Source organism: Neovison vison, chromosome 14, assembly GCF_020171115.1.
Source record: "Neovison vison isolate M4711 chromosome 14, ASM_NN_V1, whole genome shotgun sequence".
In the NCBI taxonomy this organism is placed as follows: domain Eukaryota; kingdom Metazoa; phylum Chordata; class Mammalia; order Carnivora; family Mustelidae; genus Neogale; species Neogale vison.
The window spans coordinates 24,885,657-24,906,717 of NC_058104.1; the positions used below are offsets into that span (position 1 = coordinate 24,885,657).

General features: G+C 43.9%; 1 protein-coding gene across 3 annotated transcripts in view; it reads right to left on the reverse strand.

Moving 5' to 3' along the window:
• ZC3H7A (zinc finger CCCH-type containing 7A) overlaps positions 1–21,061 on the reverse strand; it is a 37,249-nt gene that overhangs the window by 8,867 nt on the left and 7,321 nt on the right. For 2 of the 3 annotated variants that reach the window (XM_044233781.1, XM_044233782.1), the window contains exons 2-18: positions 17,107–17,208; positions 15,728–15,767; positions 13,745–13,942; positions 12,443–12,601; positions 12,113–12,193; positions 11,924–11,962; positions 11,236–11,269; positions 10,473–10,756; positions 7,406–7,610; positions 6,240–6,304; positions 5,523–5,709; positions 3,928–4,089; positions 2,867–3,063; positions 2,489–2,589; positions 1,862–2,043; positions 1,099–1,175; positions 242–375 (exon numbers count right to left, since the gene is read on the reverse strand). In XM_044233781.1, coding sequence (XP_044089716.1) covers positions 242–375; positions 1,099–1,175; positions 1,862–2,043; positions 2,489–2,589; positions 2,867–3,063; positions 3,928–4,089; positions 5,523–5,709; positions 6,240–6,304; positions 7,406–7,610; positions 10,473–10,756; positions 11,236–11,269; positions 11,924–11,962; positions 12,113–12,193; positions 12,443–12,601; positions 13,745–13,942; positions 15,728–15,767; positions 17,107–17,174 — 2,213 coding nt within the window. In that variant the 5' untranslated portion in view covers positions 17,175–17,208. Of the gene's footprint in view, positions 1–241; positions 376–1,098; positions 1,176–1,861; positions 2,044–2,488; positions 2,590–2,866; positions 3,064–3,927; positions 4,090–5,522; positions 5,710–6,239; positions 6,305–7,405; positions 7,611–10,472; positions 10,757–11,235; positions 11,270–11,923; positions 11,963–12,112; positions 12,194–12,442; positions 12,602–13,744; positions 13,943–15,695; positions 15,768–17,106; positions 17,209–21,061 lie in introns of those variants that run through there. The other variant, XM_044233783.1, reaches the window with a different exon arrangement.

Below are 21,061 nucleotides of genomic sequence, written 5' to 3' on the forward strand. Positions count from 1 at the left end.
GAACTGATCCAATTCAGAAAAGACACTACCAAATTTTGTTGAATTCTTCTCTACAAAATGGTAAAAATCCCTTTCACTTTGCAATTACTCCTACGTGATCCACTTTTGCTCTGTTCTCTTCAAAGTCAATTATTTTTTCGTCTATGTTTGGTTTTATACCCACGTAACAGAGAATTATGAAACTGGCATTGTTTACACACACTCTCACACACACACACAGACACACTCACACACTACTTACGAGTGCCTTGCTTTTGCACTACAATATTTTCTGTTTTTGTCTGGTTCAATGACTTGGCCATTTCTCAGACACTGAGCACACACAAATTTTATCTTCATGTTAAGAGATCCTGGCATTATCTGATTGCCAAGCACCTGAAACAATTAAAACCCAAATTTTACTTTTAAGAGAATGCCAATTTTCGGAGAACAAAATACTGAATTGAATTGCCCTGCATCTCTTCTCTCGTGACAACACACGATTTCTGGTACTCTCTGGTGTGATAAGTTGGCCATTAACGTACACAACCAGAGACACTGAGTACATACCTAAATCTCCAATTTTCCCCCCAACGCAAGAGAATGCTAAGAGATTACAGATGCCAAAGCTCACTGTAGGAAAGTCAGCTCTGGAGGGTGATAATTCGGATTCTATTGTGGGGGAGGGAGGGGGACCTGGGGAGGCAGTGGATAGAGCAGTGTTGCCGGATGGGAAACAGCCACAGACATGGTCCATGTCCCTCACTCCCAGGTTCCCCAAAGCCCAAGGACAAACTGTTTTGCCAATTAAACTGAGTAAGAGACTCCTATAGGCTTGGCAGGTATTATCAGGATACTTGCTTTTTTAATGATGATCAACTAAAATTTGGGATTTTTTTCACATTAAGAATAAGTCAGTGAGGGCACCTGGGTGGCTCAGTGGGTTAAAGCCTCTGCCTTCGGCTCAGGTCATGATCTCAGGGTCCTAGGATTGAGCCCCGCATCGGGCTCTCTGCTTGTTGGGGAGCCTGCTTCCCCCCTCTCTTTGCCTGCCTCTCTGCCTGCTTGTGATCTCTCTCTATCAAATAAATAAATAAAACCTTTAAAAAAAAAAAATACCTGAGCTCCAGGTACATTTGCTTCCAAATTCTGCCAATACCGTTTAGATTCTTGGGCGATAGCATCGTGTGAGATACCTGGAAATGTACAAGCCTTCCTTTAGGTTCCCCCTCTGCGCATGGACAGTCCACCAGTCCGACCACAGACTCGATTCCCTCCTTGTCCCCCACTAGCACAAGCCCCCACCAGCGATGAATGCATGTCACGTCGCTCTTGTCCACCACAAATATTTACAAATTTACAAACAAATATTTACAAATTTACAAATCTGTATTTACAAATGCAGCTCCTGATGCCGTCGGAGGAATCGCTGTTCCTCACAAAAGCAGGCTACATGAGTGAACTGGTCCCAGCAAGTCACCACATGGGGCTGCACTCAAAATAAGCCACTCCAGAAATGAACGGTGACAGTTTACAGCTAAGGATAAAATCAGCAGTGATGTCACCCCATCACAATGACAGAGGAAAGTCTGCGACAGGGCTCTGCCAAAGCCTGCCTGTTTTTGAAGAGACCTTTGGGTTTCATTTAAGTTTGTTTTTTTTTCCCAATTCCAGATTTGTTTACAGGGTTCCGTTATTTCCTGGCACACCATCCAGTGTGTGCCTCATTCCATCCCCCTGAGCTCACCAAAAGCACACTCCTTCATCCCCGTCCCCTTTTCCATCCATCCCCCCGCCCACCCCCTGGGGACCAGGGTGGTCTCTGGAGTGAGGAGTCTGTTTCTTGATTTGTGAGATGACGTCTCTCCACGCACAAACCTACCTGTTTCATTCTGTAATATCCAAACTTTCAGCTCTACAAGACTATGTGCATAAAAGCACTCATCTTCCCTTAAACAGCCGTATCGAACCTCATGTCGACATAAATCAAGCTGACACTGGCCGTGAAAAGAGCGTATTTTGGAGTATTTTACCGTTGTCTCTCGTAAAATGTGGACAAGGCACCTGAGATACAAACGGAGTGATATTTTACTGTTCTGCCACGGTTTCTCCAAAAGAAAACAAACAAAAATATATATATGTACATCAGGTCAAGTTCTAGACTGGAAATACATCTTAAATCTTTCTCGAAAAAAATAAATCACTTTACACAACTCTTGGATTAATGGAGGGGGACAATAACTACACATTAAGCCATAAGATATTAACTCCTTGTCATAAGGGGCTACAAATCAATAATGCTTTTCTGTATTAAACATCAATTTAATAATCCCTTTAAAAATTCCCAGCAAATATACTAAGAGACATCTTTTAAACAGTCCTCGTCTTTCAAAACAGTAACAACAAAAACACAGGCCTAAAATGCCTATGGAGATACTACTCTGGTTGTATTTGGATCTAAAAACAGAATCTATTGCGTCACTATAAAAATTAGAAACTACCAACATACTTATTGTCTTCAAACTCATGCTTTGTAACCGGGTGAGAACAAGAAGTAGAATTATCTTTATTTCTTTTACTTATCATTCTAGGCTTATGATCAAAACATTTCTGGAACAGACAGAGAAGAAGAGTTACCACAACAGCGTAATGCAAAACAGAACTTTTGTACCATATTTTTGCACATAGTGATACATTACACACTTCTACTGATAGATATTAAAAATGAGGGTTTTTTGTATCCTTTCGGATCCTAGTCGTAACGGCCGGAGGCTGAGGGAATGGTCCCCATAGGGCCAGACCAGCGCTCGGCATTTTCTACTTCTGGGCTCGCGAGTCAGAAACTCTCACCGATTCTACAGTAGAAAATAAGGTTTGGAGACAGTACCTCACAAAGGAATATAAATTCCCCAAGATGCTCTTGGAGAAGTTTGAATACGGTGAGGTTGATCGTCCCATTGCCACCAAAGAAAGCCTCCCTGCTGAACGCCCCTTTCCGCTCCAGCGTCCAGATGTCGATCTCTTCTTGGCAGTAGGCGAACGTGCAGTGGCCAGAGTACCTACATTCCTCCTCAGCGGCCACGTCTAGAAAGACAGACAACTGAAAGACGGAGAAAACGGGGCCACTGGTTTTTCAAAACCAGTGACTATCAGACACATTTAGGGCACCCTGTGAGTTTCTTGGAACAACTCGTGGACAGCCTTTAAGCAAGGACACGCATCTCACTGTTGGGGGGGGCAGGTTTTAACCCTAAAACAACAGCCCATGAGCCTGAATTACTGTTTAATCTCTGATGGGGGAAAAGGCTCTGATGCCCTCATGTGCTCTGCCAAAGTTTTAAAAATCACTTCAGGACATTCGAAGCCCATTCAGAGGAAGTGATCTGACAAAAATGAATCCACGAACTTCTCTCAAAAGCATCCTAGAAGAGTAACCTTCTCAAAGCCTTAGTTCAGCGTTCTGATTCTGTTTATATTAAGTCAGGGAACTTCAAGTGTGAGATGGCTTTCTGTGGGGAATATGGTCAAAGCCTGTGTCCATCAACATCGAGAAAATGCGGCGCCTGATGGCTTAGCAGGTTAAGCAGCTGACTACTGATTTTGGCTTGGGTCATGATCTCAGGGTCACAGGATCGAGTCCCGTACTGGGTTTTATACTCAGCGAGAGTCTACATAAGATTCCCTCTCTGTCTCTCTCTCTCTCCCCCAACCCGCCCCACCCCCCACTCACACCTGCTTACTCTCTCTCTACAATAAAATATTTAAAAAAGAAGTTAAAAACCAACGTAAAAAGAATAAAAAAGAATACAAATGTCTCAACCCAAGGCAATTGCTGTTAACTCAACCTACACACTTCTGGTAACAGGAATATGGGAACCATTAGAATAAATGTAGCAAATAATTTATCACTATGTCATGCATGCCAATTAAGTAATTATAGTACATTACCTTTACATATATAATATGGGCCTTCATAATTTGTTTTTGTTGGTCTTGGACGTATTTTTTTCCATGATTTATCTTCAACATTCTTTATTCTACCAATTAAAATATCTTTCTTACATTTATGATCCACATTAGCATGGTAAGTGAAATCCATTAACTTCGGGCCTGGAAAAGACGTGAAGAAGGATTGCTCAAAGGCACAAAAAGTAACGTTTCATTTCACAGGCACATTTACAAGCAGATGTGAACAGATGGATACTGATTCTTACATTCCCACAAAAATCCCATTTTTATAATTCCCAAATGTAAATAAGCTACTGAAGTAATTTGTGCCTCTTAACTGCTGTCAGAGAATACAAAGTTTTATTCGACACCAGTGGCCCCAAAAGAGACCATTATTTAACTACGAGGGCAGGAATTCTGATGGCTTCTTATGCTAAAGAACACTGTTAAGGGACGCCTGGGTGGCTCAGTTGGTTAAGCAGCTGCCTTTGGCTCAGGTCATGATCCCAGCGTCCTGGGATCGAGTCCCACATCGGGCTCCTTGCTCGGCAGGGACCTGCTTCTCCCTCTGCCTCTGCCTCTGCCTGCCATTCTGTCTGCCTGTGCTTGCTCTCTCCCCCTCTGTCTCTCTGATAAATAAATAAAATCTTTAAAAAAGAAAAAAAAAGAACACTGTTAAATACACAACTAAGAAAGGAAATGAATTTGGGTCCAGTTTAGGATAAACTGTGTTTCTGTCACCTGACTTACGGGTAAAGATATGAAACAAATCAACGAAAAGATTTTAATTTTATAAACATTACTTCAAATACTGGTGTTAGAATGCTTTTACTCTAGTTCTTGCTTTATTTGAAAAGGATCCCATTCTTGGGGCGCCTGGGTGGCTCAGTTAGGTCAACCGTCTGCCTTCAGCTCAGGTTGTGATCTCAGGGTCCTGGGATGGAGCCCTGCATCATTGTGCTTCCCTGCTCAGAGGGGAACCTGTTTCTCCCTCTGCCTCTCCCCACCCCCATTCTTGCTGTCTCTCAAATCAATCTTTAAAAAAAGAAAAAAGAAAACGATCACACTCTTAAAGATGTATGGGGAACATAAAGAATCTCGAACAATTTCGAGATTTTCAAAATCAGGTAGATATTGCATTCCATATAATTCTATAAATGAAATCATATCAAATAAGAGCAGACTTATCCTATTCGACTCCAATGGGCCCAAATCAGTAATTGCTGCTTGCTAAGAAAAAACTCAAATAGGGACAGGGGCTCCTGGGTGTCTCAGTCTTTAAGTGTCTGCCTTCGGCTCAGGTCATGACCGCGGGGTCCTGGGATGGAGCCCCACATCTGGCTCCCTGCTCCGCGGGAAGCCCACTTCTCCCTCTCCCACTCCCCCTCCTTGTGTTCCCTCTCTCCCTGTCTCTCTCTGTCAAATAAATAAATAAAATCTTTAAAAAACAAACAAACAAACACACACAAAAACCTCAAATAGAGATGAAAAAATCACAGTAGCTGGTGTTTTCCATGCGTATTTACTAATTCCTAAGAACTCTCCGACTATGTACTAACTTATTAATACCATCAGCGCCTTTGTTTGGTCCTGACCTGATTTAACAAAACAGATCTGACACGCTTGTCTCAGTTCATGGGTTCCTTCGAGGGGATGTCGGGGGGTCACTGATGAAGGTGGTTTAGTAACTGCATTTCCAAAAAAGTTTCCAAAGTCATTTCTGGGGTGACTTGAAATTCCCAGGAAACTCTCAGAAGCAAACAAGTTGCCTGGTCCATTCATCTGCAAGAAGAACAAGAAAAAAAAACAAAAAACAGGGAAAAAAAAAAACAGCCAACAAATATTGCACTATCACTAAAGAAGGAAACAAATTTGTAGGAAAAAATATATATATATATTCCTCTGCTGAAATCCGTGCTAGTCTGTCCTTGCTGCGCTTCTATATAAGAAAACGGTTTCTTCGGTTTCCTCTCCTTGGGTCTCTAGGCCCCTCCCCCACTGCCTTTGATCCTCCTTGTGAGTTGTTCAAAGTAACAGGTAACAGTTCTGCTTCGACAGCGCGACAGCCTGCGATTTTTATCCGCCCTGATCTCAGCTCCCCTGTTTTTGATTCTGCTGCGCTACAGCCTCTTACAGGGTCTGCGACAGACCCAGCTCAAACACAGAGCATTTACGACTGGATGTCCCAGGAGAATCTTATTTTAGCATTATTTCCCCCAGCACGTCCATTCAAATAAGTCAGTTACTTAAGCAAAAGGCCTACGTTCAAGTTTAAGCAACGACGTATTTACAAAAGAGGAAGTGACACTTACAAGTAAAAGGGAGGAATTACTGCCGCTAAGCGCTGTTCCCTCTCTAGAAGTTGAGGTGGACAGATCTAAAATAATAAAAACACTTCAACAGACCTTCTCATTCTAATCATGTGATAAGAACATCAGGGCTCAGGGGCTGACTACCACTTCCCCGACTTTCCCACGTTACTTCCCCATCCCCGTTCCAAACTTTCCTGCTCACTCTCGACACCCAGACTGGGCAGGGGACCTCCCTCTGGAAACCAAGGGCACACACAACCCGTAGACAAACTTAAATAAAGAGCTGTTTTCGGAGCCATAAGCTAAAGCAGGGCCTACAGAGCAGGACCAGTTAAAAAGACTATGAAAATCATTCATACTCCAAAAGGGAAAAGAGCCTCTCCTTTCCAAAGTACAAAAGCCAGAACTCTTCACATTAAGGAAATTAGTAAGGACGCGATGACTTTCTTTGTCTCAGTCTACCACTCAATTATTCGCTCTCTGCCCTTCTGTTTCACACAAATTTAAGTTTTTCAGGTATCAATCTCTTGAAATTAATCATTATGATTTTTCTCTAACCATGTAACAGCACCTTGGAAAAAATATGAAGATTGTTATCATTACTGTTTAAAGTATATATCAAACCCGGAATTACAGAAACGGGAGTCAGACTAAACACTCAGCAACCCCTTGTAAAAACTAAGATACCAGGCAGTCCGTTGACCTCTAAGAATGGAGTCTGAAACAGGAAACTCATATTCTAGAAGTCTAATTCTGAAAAGTCTTCACTGGAAATTACTCTTAACTATGTGCCTCGTTCAGAATTTAAAAGGGATAGCCCGTCTTTAAGGCTCTCTCAGATGGAGTACTCCTTCCTTGCTGGAAACAGTAAAAGTCATTCTGCGCCCTGCCCCCCCCAAACAATAGACACCCCGCTTAACACGCTGTCTTGTTTAAGAAAGCAAACAAAAACGAATGCCACGTACAACCCTATGTATTCCTATGCTTCTTGAGCTCCTGAATGGCACATGATTCAGGCCAGGCCAGTTAAAACTGAAAACTGAGTTTTCAGCCATCCTGAAAATAATCCAAGTACCAACTACCTAGAGTTAAATCACTGCCAAACACAGGTTGTCTTTCTTAAAAAAATTAACTGCGATTATTGACACGAATGGCTCGATTCTTACCTCGCTTGGCATCACTCATTGAAAATGAATTTAAAGAAGAGCAGAAATCTTCCAGGGATGAAGTCAAAGGCGGGTACAGCTCTGAGAAGGAGGGCGGAGGAGCATACCTCGCACCGATGGGCAAGGTGCCCAAGAGAGATGCCGAGAAGGGTATGCTGGGGGGGACGCTGGCTGCTGGGAGGGCTCCTCTGACTAATGCTGATGGCTAGAGAAGAAAAAAAGAGTCTGTTAAAATCCAGGAAACTCAGTTACAAGTAGGCTGAACTGCTCTGAACATCAGCACACAGACACAAAGTCTTATACTGGGCAATTATGTAACAAAGTTGAAATCAAAATCAAGATTCCATAGAAAAATCTAGGATATAGAGCTTAGTTCCTTATATATATATAAAGAAAAGAACATATATATTATATATATATGTTAATTACATATATTATATATTTATATATAATTATATATTAATATATTACATATTTATTTTATATTTATATAAATATAAAATAAATATAAATATAAATGTAAAATATATAAACATAAATATAAAATATAAATATAATATAAATATAAATATAAAATTCTATAAATACATAAATATAAATATATTAATATAATATAAAATATTTATATATTTATATATTTTATTTATTTATTTATTTGGCAGAAAGAATCACAAGTAGGCGGCGGGGTGGGGGGAAGCCGGCTCCCTACTGAGCAGAGAGCCCGATGCGGGGCTCGATCCCAGGACCCTGAGATCATGACCTGAGCTGAAGACAGAGGCTTAAACCACTGAGCCACCACCAAGACACCCCCAAGATCACTTTTCAAAAAGGATCAAGATGTGATATCTGGTACTGTTTCAAGCCAGATGTTTCATTCCCATTTCCTTTCCCTCTGATTTCTTTCCTTCACCCTACCATGAGACTCCTAAGAAGTGGCCTTACTCCAGAGGAGTAGTGTGGGGGCTGGGGAGGAAGGAAGGCTCTCAAGCGAAGGTTACTGCAGAAGCCAGAAACCCTGGACGGTCCCTCCTGGGGATGTGAAGGTACCATCTCACCAGGACAAATGGAAGGCTGACTCTCTCCTCCCCGCTCACTGTGACAGTTTACGGAGAGGAAAGTTACATACTATCTATGTTAACTGTTAGAGTTTCCTAGATACATCCTACCCTGACGGCCACGGTAGAGACCAGGAAACCGGAGGTGAAGCAAGTTGCTGAAGACCAGAGTGGGAAGACGCAAAGTCCGGGGTGCCTGCCCTCTACCCTGTTCTTCTTCTACTTCAGCCGCACTGAAACTGGCCCTGAATTTCTCCGCCTCCTCCCCCTCCTCTAACTGTTGCTGCCACTGCCGCTATTTCAATATACTTTATGGCAGAGATAAGTAAACTTTTTCTGCCAAGGGCTCAATGTTAAGTATCTGAGGCTGTGCCCACCACGGTGTGTTTCAACTATTCCACTATGTGGCTGCAATGCAGGCAGCCACAGATACTACTTCAGTGGACGGTCGTGGCTGGGTTCCAATAAAACTTTATTGATGACCCTGAAATACGAACAATAAAACTTTACTGATGACCCTGAAATACGAAGTTCATATCATTTTCCTGTGTCACAAGATACTCTTCTCCCTTTTTTTTTCCTTTCAAACATTTAAAATTGTAAGCACCCCCCCCAACCCCCCATTCTTAGGTCACAGGCCAGACAAGCAGCAGCCTGGGTCCAGATCTGGCCTTGGCTTTACAATTGCCCTGAGGCATTATCCCTTAAGCCCTTAATCCAAAAGACATATTTTTCTTTAAATATCAAAATGCCGGGTGCCTGGGTGGCTCAGTGGGTTGGGCCGCTGCCTTCGGCTCAGGTCATGATCTCAGGGTCCTGGGATCGAGTCCCACATCGGGCTCTCTGCTTGGCGGGGAGCCTGCTTCCTCCTCTCTCACTCTCTGTCTGCCTCTCTGCCTACTTGTGATCTCTCTCTGTCAAATAAATAAATAAATAAATAAATAATTTTAAATATCAAAATGCCTATTCTTTTTCAGGATTTCACTTATTTTTAAAAGGATTTATTTATGTATGTATTTATTTATTTCAAAGAGAGAGAGAGGCACCTGGGTGGCTCAGGGGGTTTAAGCCTCTACCTTCGGCTCAGGTCACGATCCCGGGGTCTTGGGATTGAGCCCTGCATCAGGCTCTCTGCTCTGTGAGAAGCCTGCTCCCCCCCACCGCCTGCCTCTCTGCCTACTTGCGATCTCTGTCAAATAAATAAATAGATCTTTTAAAAAAGAGAGAGAGAGAATGCATGTGCACAAGCAACCAGGGCTCCATCCCAGGACCCTGGGATCATGACCCGAGCTGAACACACTTAACCGACTAAGCCACCCAGTCACCCCTCTTTTTCAGAATTTTAAAAGCACCCTTTCCATGCTATGTGATTCCAACAGGTGTTGAAGAAAACCGGGTCAGCGTTCCTATTTTACTGAAAAAATAACCACATGAGCCTGGTACCACCAGAGAAGGACAAAAGTCATTTTTAAGGTAAGAGACCCAAAGTTTAGCCTACAGATAATACTGAAAATACAGTTATACAGCAATTTTTTTTTTAAATTAAGCCTGGGGTGGCTGGGTGGCTCAGTTGGTTAAGCATCCAATTCCTGATTTCGGCTCAGTTCATGATGATCTCAGGGTCGCAGGATCAAGCCCTGCAGAGGAGCTGAACATGGAGCCGCCTAAGACTGTCGCTCCTGCTCCCTCTGCCTTTCCCCCGCCCAACCCGCTCACACTCTCTCTAAAAAATAATAGTAACATGGGGTGGCTCAGTGGGTTAAGCCTCTGCCTTCGGCTCAGGTCATGATCTCAGGGTCCTGGCATCAAGCCCCTCATAGGGCTCTCTGCTCGGCAGGGAGCCTGCTTCCTACCCCCTACCCCACCCCGCCTGCCTCTCTGTCTACTTGTGATCTCTCTCTCTCTGTCAAATAAATAAAATAAAAAATATTAAAAAAAAGAAAAAAATAGTAGTAACAGATAAATAAAAATGAGGCCTGACTTCAAAAGAGAAGAGTAACATTGACATTTACCATAACAGTTTCATTGGCTTCAGGGGCTGAATCAAGAAGGTCATCTATTTCATCTCCAAGGACCATATCTCCATCATCCAAAAATGCTTCCGGCATAGTGAAGGGGGTCTTCCCTCCATTTGCCAACACGGTCGATGGCAGGGAGCTCTCTTCCACTTGCAGCGGCAAAACGGAAGTTAAGGGCATCATGGGGACGGAGGCCAGCTCACTTCCAACTTGGTGAGAGAAGCTAGATGCAGGCACAGAGACAACGGGAACGGCTTCCTGCCTCGGAGTTAATAAATCTGTAACACAGACAGAAACGCATGCACTCGCCCTCAGTGGACCCACAGAAGACAAGAGGCCGTAAGAGAAAAAGTGCAGAGCTAGGGGACACTAGGAAAGCGATTATAAAAATAAATGGAGAGACAGTGCTAAAGAAATTCAAATCAAAGGGTAAAAAGAATTCTAAAAGTTATTTGCTTTACCCAGGAGGAAACATATCCCATTGTGAAAACGTATGCACGTTTTTCCACGGTGCCCGGGCCCCTTCTGGCCAGAGCTGTGAGATGCTGGCGGGGACCACAAGAGGTACTCAGGGGCCGCCTACCGACTTCCAGTAAAATCCATCCCTTACCCGCACAGCCAGCAGCCAAAGGTCGTTTTTGAAATGATTCTTGCTTTAATACTAACAAGCACACGGGAATCTTATCTGACAACACTACAAGGTACGCAGTGTCTAAAGCTGTCACTTTCTAGATAAGGAGGACAGGTGAAAACGTACCTGGCTCGATATCTTCCACAGAACAGTTCAAAGCCTGGAAATTAAACCAGAGAGCAGATCATAGTATCGGCAGGGTTCTAGGCTACAAGCCGTCTTGTCCACGTCCCTCTAAGAAAGCAGCGCAAGTTCCCACAGAAAGCGGACTTCCTTCCAGTTGAGATCCAAGAAACAAATGGGACGTTCAGGGCCACGGGGCTAAGCAGGGCTGGTCTGGGGCACCATGGCCTGCTGCTTGACACTATTTCTCAACAGATCCTCAGGACCAGACCCATTCCAGAGGGACTAGCCCCTCCACCGCTCACTCCCCAACTCACGATGGCATCCTAACTGCTCCAAGAAGACTTACCTTTAAAAAAACAACTTGTTCATTGTATTAAACCCAGTGACGCCCCAAATTAGTTAAGTGGCCCTGAGCCACTTTTTCTAAGGAAAACTAATATCTATGAACATCCTGGAAAACGCTCCACTGGCCTTCAGGAAACGCTGGTTAAATGATATTACTTGAGCTGTTTGTTTCTTTTTATAGGACAGGAAGCTCTGGCCAATTATGTGTCTGAGGAACAAAAAGCCCTCAAAAATAGACGCAAACCAAAAATATTAAAAGCAGAACTGCCAATGCTTCTATCTGTTCTTTTTTTTTTTTTTTTTTAACAAAAAGCTAAGAGTCTTACAGAAGGAATCACTTTACCTTGGCAGCCCCATCTCCAGGAACTGATTTTAATGAAAGCTGAAAGAAAATAAAGACATGAATTAAATTTAAAAAAAAAAAAAGAAAGAAAGAAAGAAAGAAAAGAAAAAAAAAATCAAGTTAAAAATAGAACTGGCTCTAAGTTACAAAACAAAATGAAAATCCCTCCTGGAGAGAATTCTGGCTCACCTCAGCCCTGACGTATGCTTTTCTTATCTTAAATCCCAATTTCTGAGCTAGTTCTTGAGTTAGTTTTATTACATGTTCATCCTGGGGGGGAGGAGAACAACGAAAATAAGATTAATGGAGGCTTCTATACACGGACTGTGATGACGAACAGGCAGAAAAGCAATGAACCTATTTTGTCCAGACACTTGCTTTCTGAGCACTTTCTCAGTGCTCCAACTGAGCATGCGGACAGCTGGCTGGAAATGTTAACTCTTTCAATGCCACTTGTCCACCCGGAAGCAAGAAGACGGTTACGACGTAAAACAACGAACCGAAGCACGAGATCCGTACCTGAGGCACCGCCAAGGAGCACTTCGCTACAGAGTCGTAAGCCTCTCTGTACCTTCCCAAGTCGCTGAGAGCCTTTGATTTCCGATAGAGAGCTTTGCAGTTACTGGCATTTAAACTGAGGACGGCGTTGCACTCCTCTAAAACTTTATCGTGGAAACCCTGGGGTGTGAGACCAGAGAAAAGTTAGCCACAGCTCATTTCTTACACTGGTGGCTTCCTGCAAATGCAAACCCATGGAGACCCAGACTGCTACCCCCAACCCTTTTAAACTCTTGAGTCTGCAGTATCATTTTTCTTTCTGAAAATTATCTTCATTGCGAAATTTCAAATATGCAAAAGTACAAAGAAGATCACTCTCCATGTACCCAACCTCCGGATCAGATAAACATTAACATCTGGCCAGAAAGGCCCCAGATCTTCAGGAAATAAAACTTCTCAGATACAGTTGATGCCCCAAGTGTCACTTTCCTGTCCTACTCTTTCCACTAGTTACCCTTTGGCGGAGCTTGTGAATATGTCAGCTGGACGGGGCACCTGGATGGCTCAGTGGGTTAAAGCCTCTGCCTTCGGCTCAAGTCATGATCTCAGGGTCCTGGGATAGAGCCCCACATCGGGCTCTCTGCTCAGCGGGGAGCCTCCTCTCCCCCGCCCCACCCCTGCCTACCTCTCTGCCTACTTGTGATCTCCATCAAATAAATAAATAAATATCTTTTTAAAAAAAAAAAAAAAGTCAGCTGGAGGGGACACCTGGCTGGCTACCCTGGTTAGGCATCTGGCTCTTGGTTTGGGCTCGGTCCTGATCTCAGAGTCATGAGACTGAGCCCCACATCAGGCTCAAAGCTCAGCAGGGAGTATGCTGGAGGTTCTCCCTCTGCCCAGCCCCCATCCCCATGGGCATGCACATGCCCCCTCTCTCTCCCTCTCTCAAAAAAACAAATCTTTAAAAAAAAAAAAAAGGCACCTGGAAATGTAACTCCCAAACAGCTAGCCGATGAAGAATCCACTATGGAAAACAAATCTGCGAACACAAATCTGTCTTCCGGTGTCAATTTCTGTTACAAGCAGACACAGCCCAGAAGCCGGACTCACATGGCAACTCCAAGGACCAGTCCAAGAAACAGTATTTCTAAAATCCCTAAACATTTAGCCAAAGCTGATTTTTCAAAGCCTCAAGCCACTCTAAAGGCGTCATTAATGTCTTTCTTCAAAACAGAAATTAGAAAATTGACTTTTAATGTACTATGTCATTGAAAATGTTTTTTTCTCTCTAGAAATGCTATTTTAAAAGAAATCACAACTCACCATGTTAGAATAGCAAGCAATACGATTTATATGCAGCTTTTCAATTATTTCTTTAGGGATGACAATTTCTTCAGACTTTGCATAACCAGCGATATTCAAAGCTTCTGTGTACTGGCTTATTGAGTTGTTCCAATCACGTTCCCGATAAACATCATTGCCTTCATTAAAAAGATTTCTCACAAGAGCACGTAAATATACCTTAAAAAAAGAAAGGGACCACTTGAAGCCCTTTACGGAAAAGTCCAGGTTTAAGGAAATTATCGTTTTTGTACCAAAACTTCCTGAGCCTTTGATGAAACAGAACAAGAAACACAGCTCTAAGAAACTGGGAACCCAGAACCTGCCACCATCTCAGCAAGGGCTTCATCTTGCTCACTTTTTAAAGAGGAAATTCCATTTCTCATGGAGAGAAATGCAGCAAAATATTTGTTCACATCCCCAACTCTGTGCCTATGAGAAAGTCCTACAAGGGGAAACTCTAGGCCACAAAGAAAGAGCATCGTAAGTTTCTGACCAGTATTTCTGAACTGCCTTCCAAAGGGGCAGGAACACTGAACACATCTAGCAGTTTCCTTCATGGCACCCCCTCCCAAAACAGGGTAGGATGTGTGCATCTGTGTATGTGTACACATAAAACCCCTACCGATTTCTAGGTGAAAAACTGTCCCCTTTCTTATTTGCATGTCTGATTACCAACAATTTCCCACATTTTGTTGTTGTTGTTGTTTCTGTACCTTTTGTTTGTTTGTTTCAGAGGTAGAATTTTATGATTCATCAAGTTGCAAATAATGTCCCACATTTTTATGGACCATTGTATTTCCTCTTTTGTAAATGTTCACTCAAGTCAAATTACGGATTGGGGAGTGGGGTGGTAAACCTTTTCCTCACCAAGGAAGTGTAGTATGCACATCCTTTCGGTATATATAAAAGTTCTGAAGTTTCAGTACATATAGAAGTTCCTTCATGATTCCTATAGTGCTTTAATGTTTTTAAAAGTCAAGACCAGATAAATAGTACAAGAACAGGCAAATATTCAAGTCTTCAGTCTCGTTTTGCAAAATTCCTGTCTAAGCTGACAAAGGTAGTAAAGAACACTGGACAGATCAACCTTTAATAAGGGAGGTGACTTGTGACCTGCCACTTCATCTCTCGGGAACCCAGTCCCAAATGTCAGGACTAGAAAATGAACTGTAAAATGAACGGATTGTTCTGAGTATTTCCGAGCCATAATACTGATTCTACATCTGTTTGAAGAGAGGGAGGGAAGGAAGAAGGAAAAAGGCAGAGAAGGAAACTGAGAAGAGGGGGAGAGAGAGAGAGGCAGAGAGAAAGAAGGAACATTTAGAAGGATCAAAACCCACAGAGACAAGAAGCCACACGTGAATGAACAGTCCATACCAGGGCCTTTAGTCCAAGACCCAGGGAACCGGGCTTTCACTGTGTTTCTAACTAGCTTCATCTCTAGCTCTCCCCTCTTAGGATCCAGGCACCCTTTACTCCTGTCAGAGCCCCTCTTCTCCTAAATTAAGAGCGTGTGTGCACTTTCCTTTGCGACATAATCTGTCCCCCTTATTTTCAATGAGCTAAGAGGTAGGCTAATGGTATTTTTCAAAGGTCTCAGAAGAAAAATTAGTGTAAACTACCTTCCTGGAGGAAAGACAATACAGGACAACTGTCCACCCGTCCCAACAAATACCGCTGTCTCATATGTGCATAAGACCGGCAAACTCTCTAAGCGCCCAGAGAGTCAATATTTCAGGCTTTGTGGGCCAGACGGTCTCTGTCTCGGCTACCATATGTCATGCAAACAGCCACAGATAATATATTAACAAATAGGTGTGGCTGGGCTCCAATAAAACTTTATTCATAGCAACAGACAACGGGCCACATTTGGCCCACAAAGCCGTGGTCGGCCAACCCCCCCTAACGTGGTAGTTCTCAGGCTACTTGCAGAGGTTTTAGGCAGACGCTCCCCATCATTACCGCATACTGCTCCTGGGTTCCTGGGTATGACAGTGGTGACCTAGGAAGAAGAAACCAAGTAACTGTAATGATCGGGCTCTTATCAGGATTTCTTGATCCAGAAGTCATTGTAAAACAGGTTCTATTAGCTTGCCGCAGGTTCAAAGCACATCTGAAAGACCTACCTCTCTTTTAACACCACGACTCACATATAAGGTAGGTATGGGGAAAGAAGAATCTGTAACTCTTCCTTTATGTTCTCTTTAGTAAGTGAAACACTTTTCTTCTCCAACCTACCTCTACTAAAAGAAGGCTTAATTGCTCAAATACCAAAAAATCTGTGAAATAGCATCGAACCACTAAGAGTTGTGACTGAGTCGCTGTATACAGAGAAGGTGGTCTCCTTCCCGGGAAGAACATAGAGGCCCCTCCGCCGGGACAAGTCCGCCAGGCCCCGGACTGTACCATCCCGACCACGCTCTGCCACCCTCGAGAAGGCTAGTTAAAGCCCAAGTTTCTTAACAGAAATGTTTGATTATAAAAGCCCTGCATACAAGTTCATTCTCAGTCACTTTCCAGTCTTCAGAAGTGTTCTGATGGGATTAGGTTCCAATTCCTCTCGGTTTAACATTTTCAGAGGCACTGAAGGATTTTAGTTCTAAAACTCAGGGACAGTAAGATACACTTCAGAACAAGAAATCAAAAGTACAAGAGCAAAAACTATTGCTGCATAAAAATACCTCATTTCAGACCTGAATTAAGGGCACTTAGAAACCAGATTTAAGATTTCTTAATGAGGGGCGCCTGGGTGGCTCAGTGGGTTGAAGCCTCTGCCTTCGGCTCAGGTCATGATCTCAGGGTCCTGGGATCGAGCCCCGCATGGAGCTCTCTGCTCAGCGGGGAGCCTGCTTCTTCCTCTCTCTCTGCCTGCCTCTCTGCCTACTTGTGATCTCTGTCTGTCAAATAAATAAATAAAATCTTAAAAAAAAAAAAAGACTTCTTAATCCAATATAAAAAGTACAGTTGACCTCTTGAACAACACAGGCTTCAACTGCTTGGGTCTACCTATATAACTTTCTCTTTTTCAACAAATACAATACAGTACTGTAAATGTATTTTCTCTTCCTTATGACTTTCTTACCACTTTGTTTCTCCAGATTGCTTTACCTTAAAACAGAAATAATACATATAACGTACGAAATGTGTTCATTGACTGTTTATGTTATTGGTCAGGCTTCCAGTCACCGGCAGGCTATCAATAGTTACATTTTTGGGAGTCAAAAGTTATACATGGACTTTAAATTGGCGGGCGGGGGGGCAGTCTGTACCACCTCGCCCCGCGTTGTTCGAGGGTCAGCTGCACCATGTGCCGCGAACGCAGGTACGAGTCAAGCCCTTACTGGATAAACTGCAGTCCTTCCTTAATGTTCTGCTGCCTTTTTCTTCTCTCCTCGGACACACTGGACATGTTACCCCACACATCCACGTTCTAAATGATCGATCTGGAAAGAAACAAGCCACAGAGTTACATCAGGCCTAGGGCTCCTGGACCCCAATGATAACACCAATAAGTTGCGGTCCAGCCACGCAATTACTTGTGGCCACGTCCCTCTCTGCTGCCTTGACTCTGAGGTCCCCGACGCTGAGAACCCTGACTCATCCGGATGGTCTGGGCCGCCCAGCGCACTGAAGCATCGGGTCCTCACTCTCTTTCAAGGTTCAACAGTCACGCTGATTCAGCATTCTCCTCCTGGACAATCACCATGAAAAACTCATTTTCCTCCACGACCCTCTCCACCTCCCCCGCTTCAGCTCCAAGTTTTGTTCCTTCCCTTTCTATACGCACGCACGCAGAAGCTGCCACTAACTAAAACAGTCCTGGCCTTGTTTGGCTTCTGGAAGCTCTCCAGAAGTGGAAAGGTTTCACATCCGCTTGCCTGGGAGGGAGTCTGACTTCCTTGTAAGCAGAGCGGAAACCCTATACATATTTTGTTGTACAAACTTCTGAAATAATCCTTGGGGATACAACTGATAGAATAAAACATCTGAATGAAGTCATTCATTTGGAATTTTCTAGAAAGTAAGTGTTTACTGGCAAATGTCAACACCAGTCAAAGCTATTTGTGTCTGCCTCCCCAGCACCGCCCCCCCCACCCGCCCCGACCATCACTGTTCATTAAGCAATTCCCGGCAAGTTAAGGGAGAACACAGGGAAGAGATCAGTGATAAAACACCATCTCCCAGTGTCCTAAACCAGGGTTTCTCCAGCTCAGCGGTTCGGGCCAGACAGTCCTTTACTTTGGGGACTGCCCTGTGCACAGCAGGATGTTAGCAGCACCCCTCGCCAGCCCCCACTGACGCAGGTAGCACCCCTCCCCAGCAAGACAACCAGAAGTACCTCCACGGTTTGTTAAATGCCCCCTGGCAGGGGTGAGGAGGGCGCACAGGTTTCCTGCGTAAGTGCTCGGACCTAAGCCTCAGAGGACATCTGCTCACACAAACAGTGCACGGGAACGCATGTGGCAGATGGGGAACTTGCACCCAGGCTTTGTAGCAGAAATGTTTTAGTTTCACTATTGCTTGACATTCATAGTTTTATTTTTAAATCTACCTGTTTCAAAATGTAGGGGATAGGGATGAGCTCTGGAATGCCCCAAAGGTAGGTAACTGGTGATCACTTTTTTCATCTTTTAAATACTGTCAGTTCTAAATATTTTGATCTTCTGCCCAAGTTGTTAATTTACTGAAGTCTTTGTATGTGAAATGATCTATCTGGAGTTGGCTTTAAAATATTTCAGCAAGGGGGTGCCTGGGTGGCTCAGTCAGTTAAGCATCTGCCTTCCGCCCAGGTCATGATCCCAGGGTTCTGGGATGGAGTCGGGCTCCCTACTCAGCAGGCTCCCCACTGAGCCTGCTTCCCCATCTCCCTCTGCCTGCAGCTCTGCCTGCTTGTGCTTTCTCTCTGTCAGATAAATAAATAAAACCTAACTTCCTTTAAAAAAAAAAAAAAATTCCAGCAGGGCACCTGGACAGCCTAATCAGGTGAGCATCTGACTCTCCCATCTCAGCTTAGGTCCCCTTTTTTTTTTTTTTTTTTTTTAAGATTTTATTTATTTATTTGACAGCAAGAGACACAGCGAGAGGGGGAACACAAGCAGGGTGATTGGGAGAGGAAGAAGCAGTTTTCCCGCTGAGCAGGAAGCCCGATGTGGGGCTCGACCCCAGGACCCTGGGATCATGACCCGAGTTGAAGGCAGACGCTTAATGACTGAGCCACCCAGGTGCCCCTCAGCTCAGATCCTGATCAAGTTCAAGCCCCATGCTGGATGTGGAGCCTACCTTAAAAAAAATCAAATCAAATCAGTGGGTTAAAGCCTCTGCCTTCGGCTCAGGTCATGATCCCAGAGTCCTGGGATCAAGCCCCGTGTCAGGCTCTCTGCTCAGCAGGGAGCCTGCTCCCCACCCCCACCCCACCCCCCGCCTGCCTCTCTGTCTACTTGTAATCTCTGTCAAATAAATAAATAATATCTTTTTAAAAAATCAAATCAGACCAAATATTCCAGCAACCAGAAAAAAAAAAAAAAAAAAAAAAAAGGAGTGGGGTGGGGACAAAATAGCAGAATGCGGCCAAACACAGGGATTCTTTCTACTTCGTCAATATTTGACATATTTCCAAAATAAAACGTTTCCAAAGCCCATGACATGGAAAGCAAATGGCATTACTTCTGGAGTTTGTTTTTCACGTAATCTAGCTTAAAGGGGGATGAGTGGGAGGAAATGAAATAAGACTGCCAAAAATGTGGACACCTGTCCCAACTGGCGATGGGAAGTAGACGGTGGCGGGGGGGAGCTTCTCCACTTCCACCTGTACATATCTGACCATTTCCTGAACAAAAAAAGTTTAAATTTCTACTTGCATGTACAAAGTTATTTAAGGAGGCACTGCTTGTAAAAGAAAAAGTTAAAAAATGTACTTGATACCTATCAAGATGTAAGTGGATTGTGCCAGAAAAAAACTGCCCTGGAAGCAAAAGACAGGTAAGATCCAAGTGTCCACAATACAATCCAGTTGTGATTTTTTTTTTAAAAAAAAAAAGGGTGGGGGAGATTATATAGTCACATTTGCTCGTATATCCACAAAACAGCTCCAGACGGAACCACCGCGGTGGCAGGAAACTGGGGACAGGCCCTTGTCATCGCGTACCTTTAAAACTCTCTTCCTGGGGCACCTGGGTGGCTCAGTGGGTTAAAGCCTCTGCCTTTGACTCATGTCATGATCCCAGGGTGCTGGGATCGAGCCCCACGTCGGGCTCTCTGCTCGGCGGGGAGCCTGCTTCCACCTCTCTCTCTCTCTCTGCCTGCCTCTCTGCCTGCTTGTGATCTCTGTCAAATAAATAAATAAAACCTTTAAAAAAAAAAAAAAAAACTCTCTTCCTGAACCCTCTAAGTGAATTACGGCTGAGAAAAAATTTTTGGTATTTTTTTAAAAGCCTTTGTGGCCTCTGAACCGTTCCTTGAAAAGATGATGTAAGGGACCACCAAACCTTTTTTTCTCTTTTATTTAAAGTGAGGCCAATTTTGGGAAGACTTGGTGGCTCATTCAGTTAAGCGTCTGCCTTCTGCTCAGGTGACGACCTCAGGGTCCTAGAACGGAGCCCCCCAGAGCTCCAGGCTCAGCAAGGAGTGTGCTTGTGCTTGTCCCTCTCCCTCTGCCTCTGTGCTCTCTTTCTCTATCAAATAAATAAAATCTTCAAAAACTAAAAATAAAATAATAAAGGGGGACCCATTTAGGGCAAGAGCTTACAGCTCAAAGGCACCCAGAATAACACTTCGCAGGGGGGGGGGTGTCACAGTAGTCAGGCCTGAAAGTCAGTAACAAAAGAAGAGCCTACCCAAAGCAAGAACCCTTCCCTATCTTCAATGAACAGGACCCCTACCTCCCCACCTACAGGGAAGGTGGGGAATTAGCCTGAGGTCCCTGTTGGCCTAGAAGGGACTCTGCGATCAGGATAATCCGCTGAGTTAATAGTCTTAGAGCTATTTCCCCAGAAAAGTGCCAGAAAACCTTGAACCTCGACCTCTTAAGGACAAAGGGCAGGTGGCAAAGAGCTGACAACTCAAGCAGGCGATTAAGAAAAAATAAGACGGCAGGCTCTTTTAATAGCGTGAAACACATGCCTCCTTTAGATGGTTAAAGATTTGGGAGCATAGTTACCAGGTGACAGTCAAAGACAGTAGGATAGGGGATCGCGTGTTCCTCTAGTTCTCTCCCCCGAAACTGCACTACGACAAACTGTTCACAGAGCTGGGTTACAAATCTTTCTCAATGAACACCACATACCTATGTTCCACAGG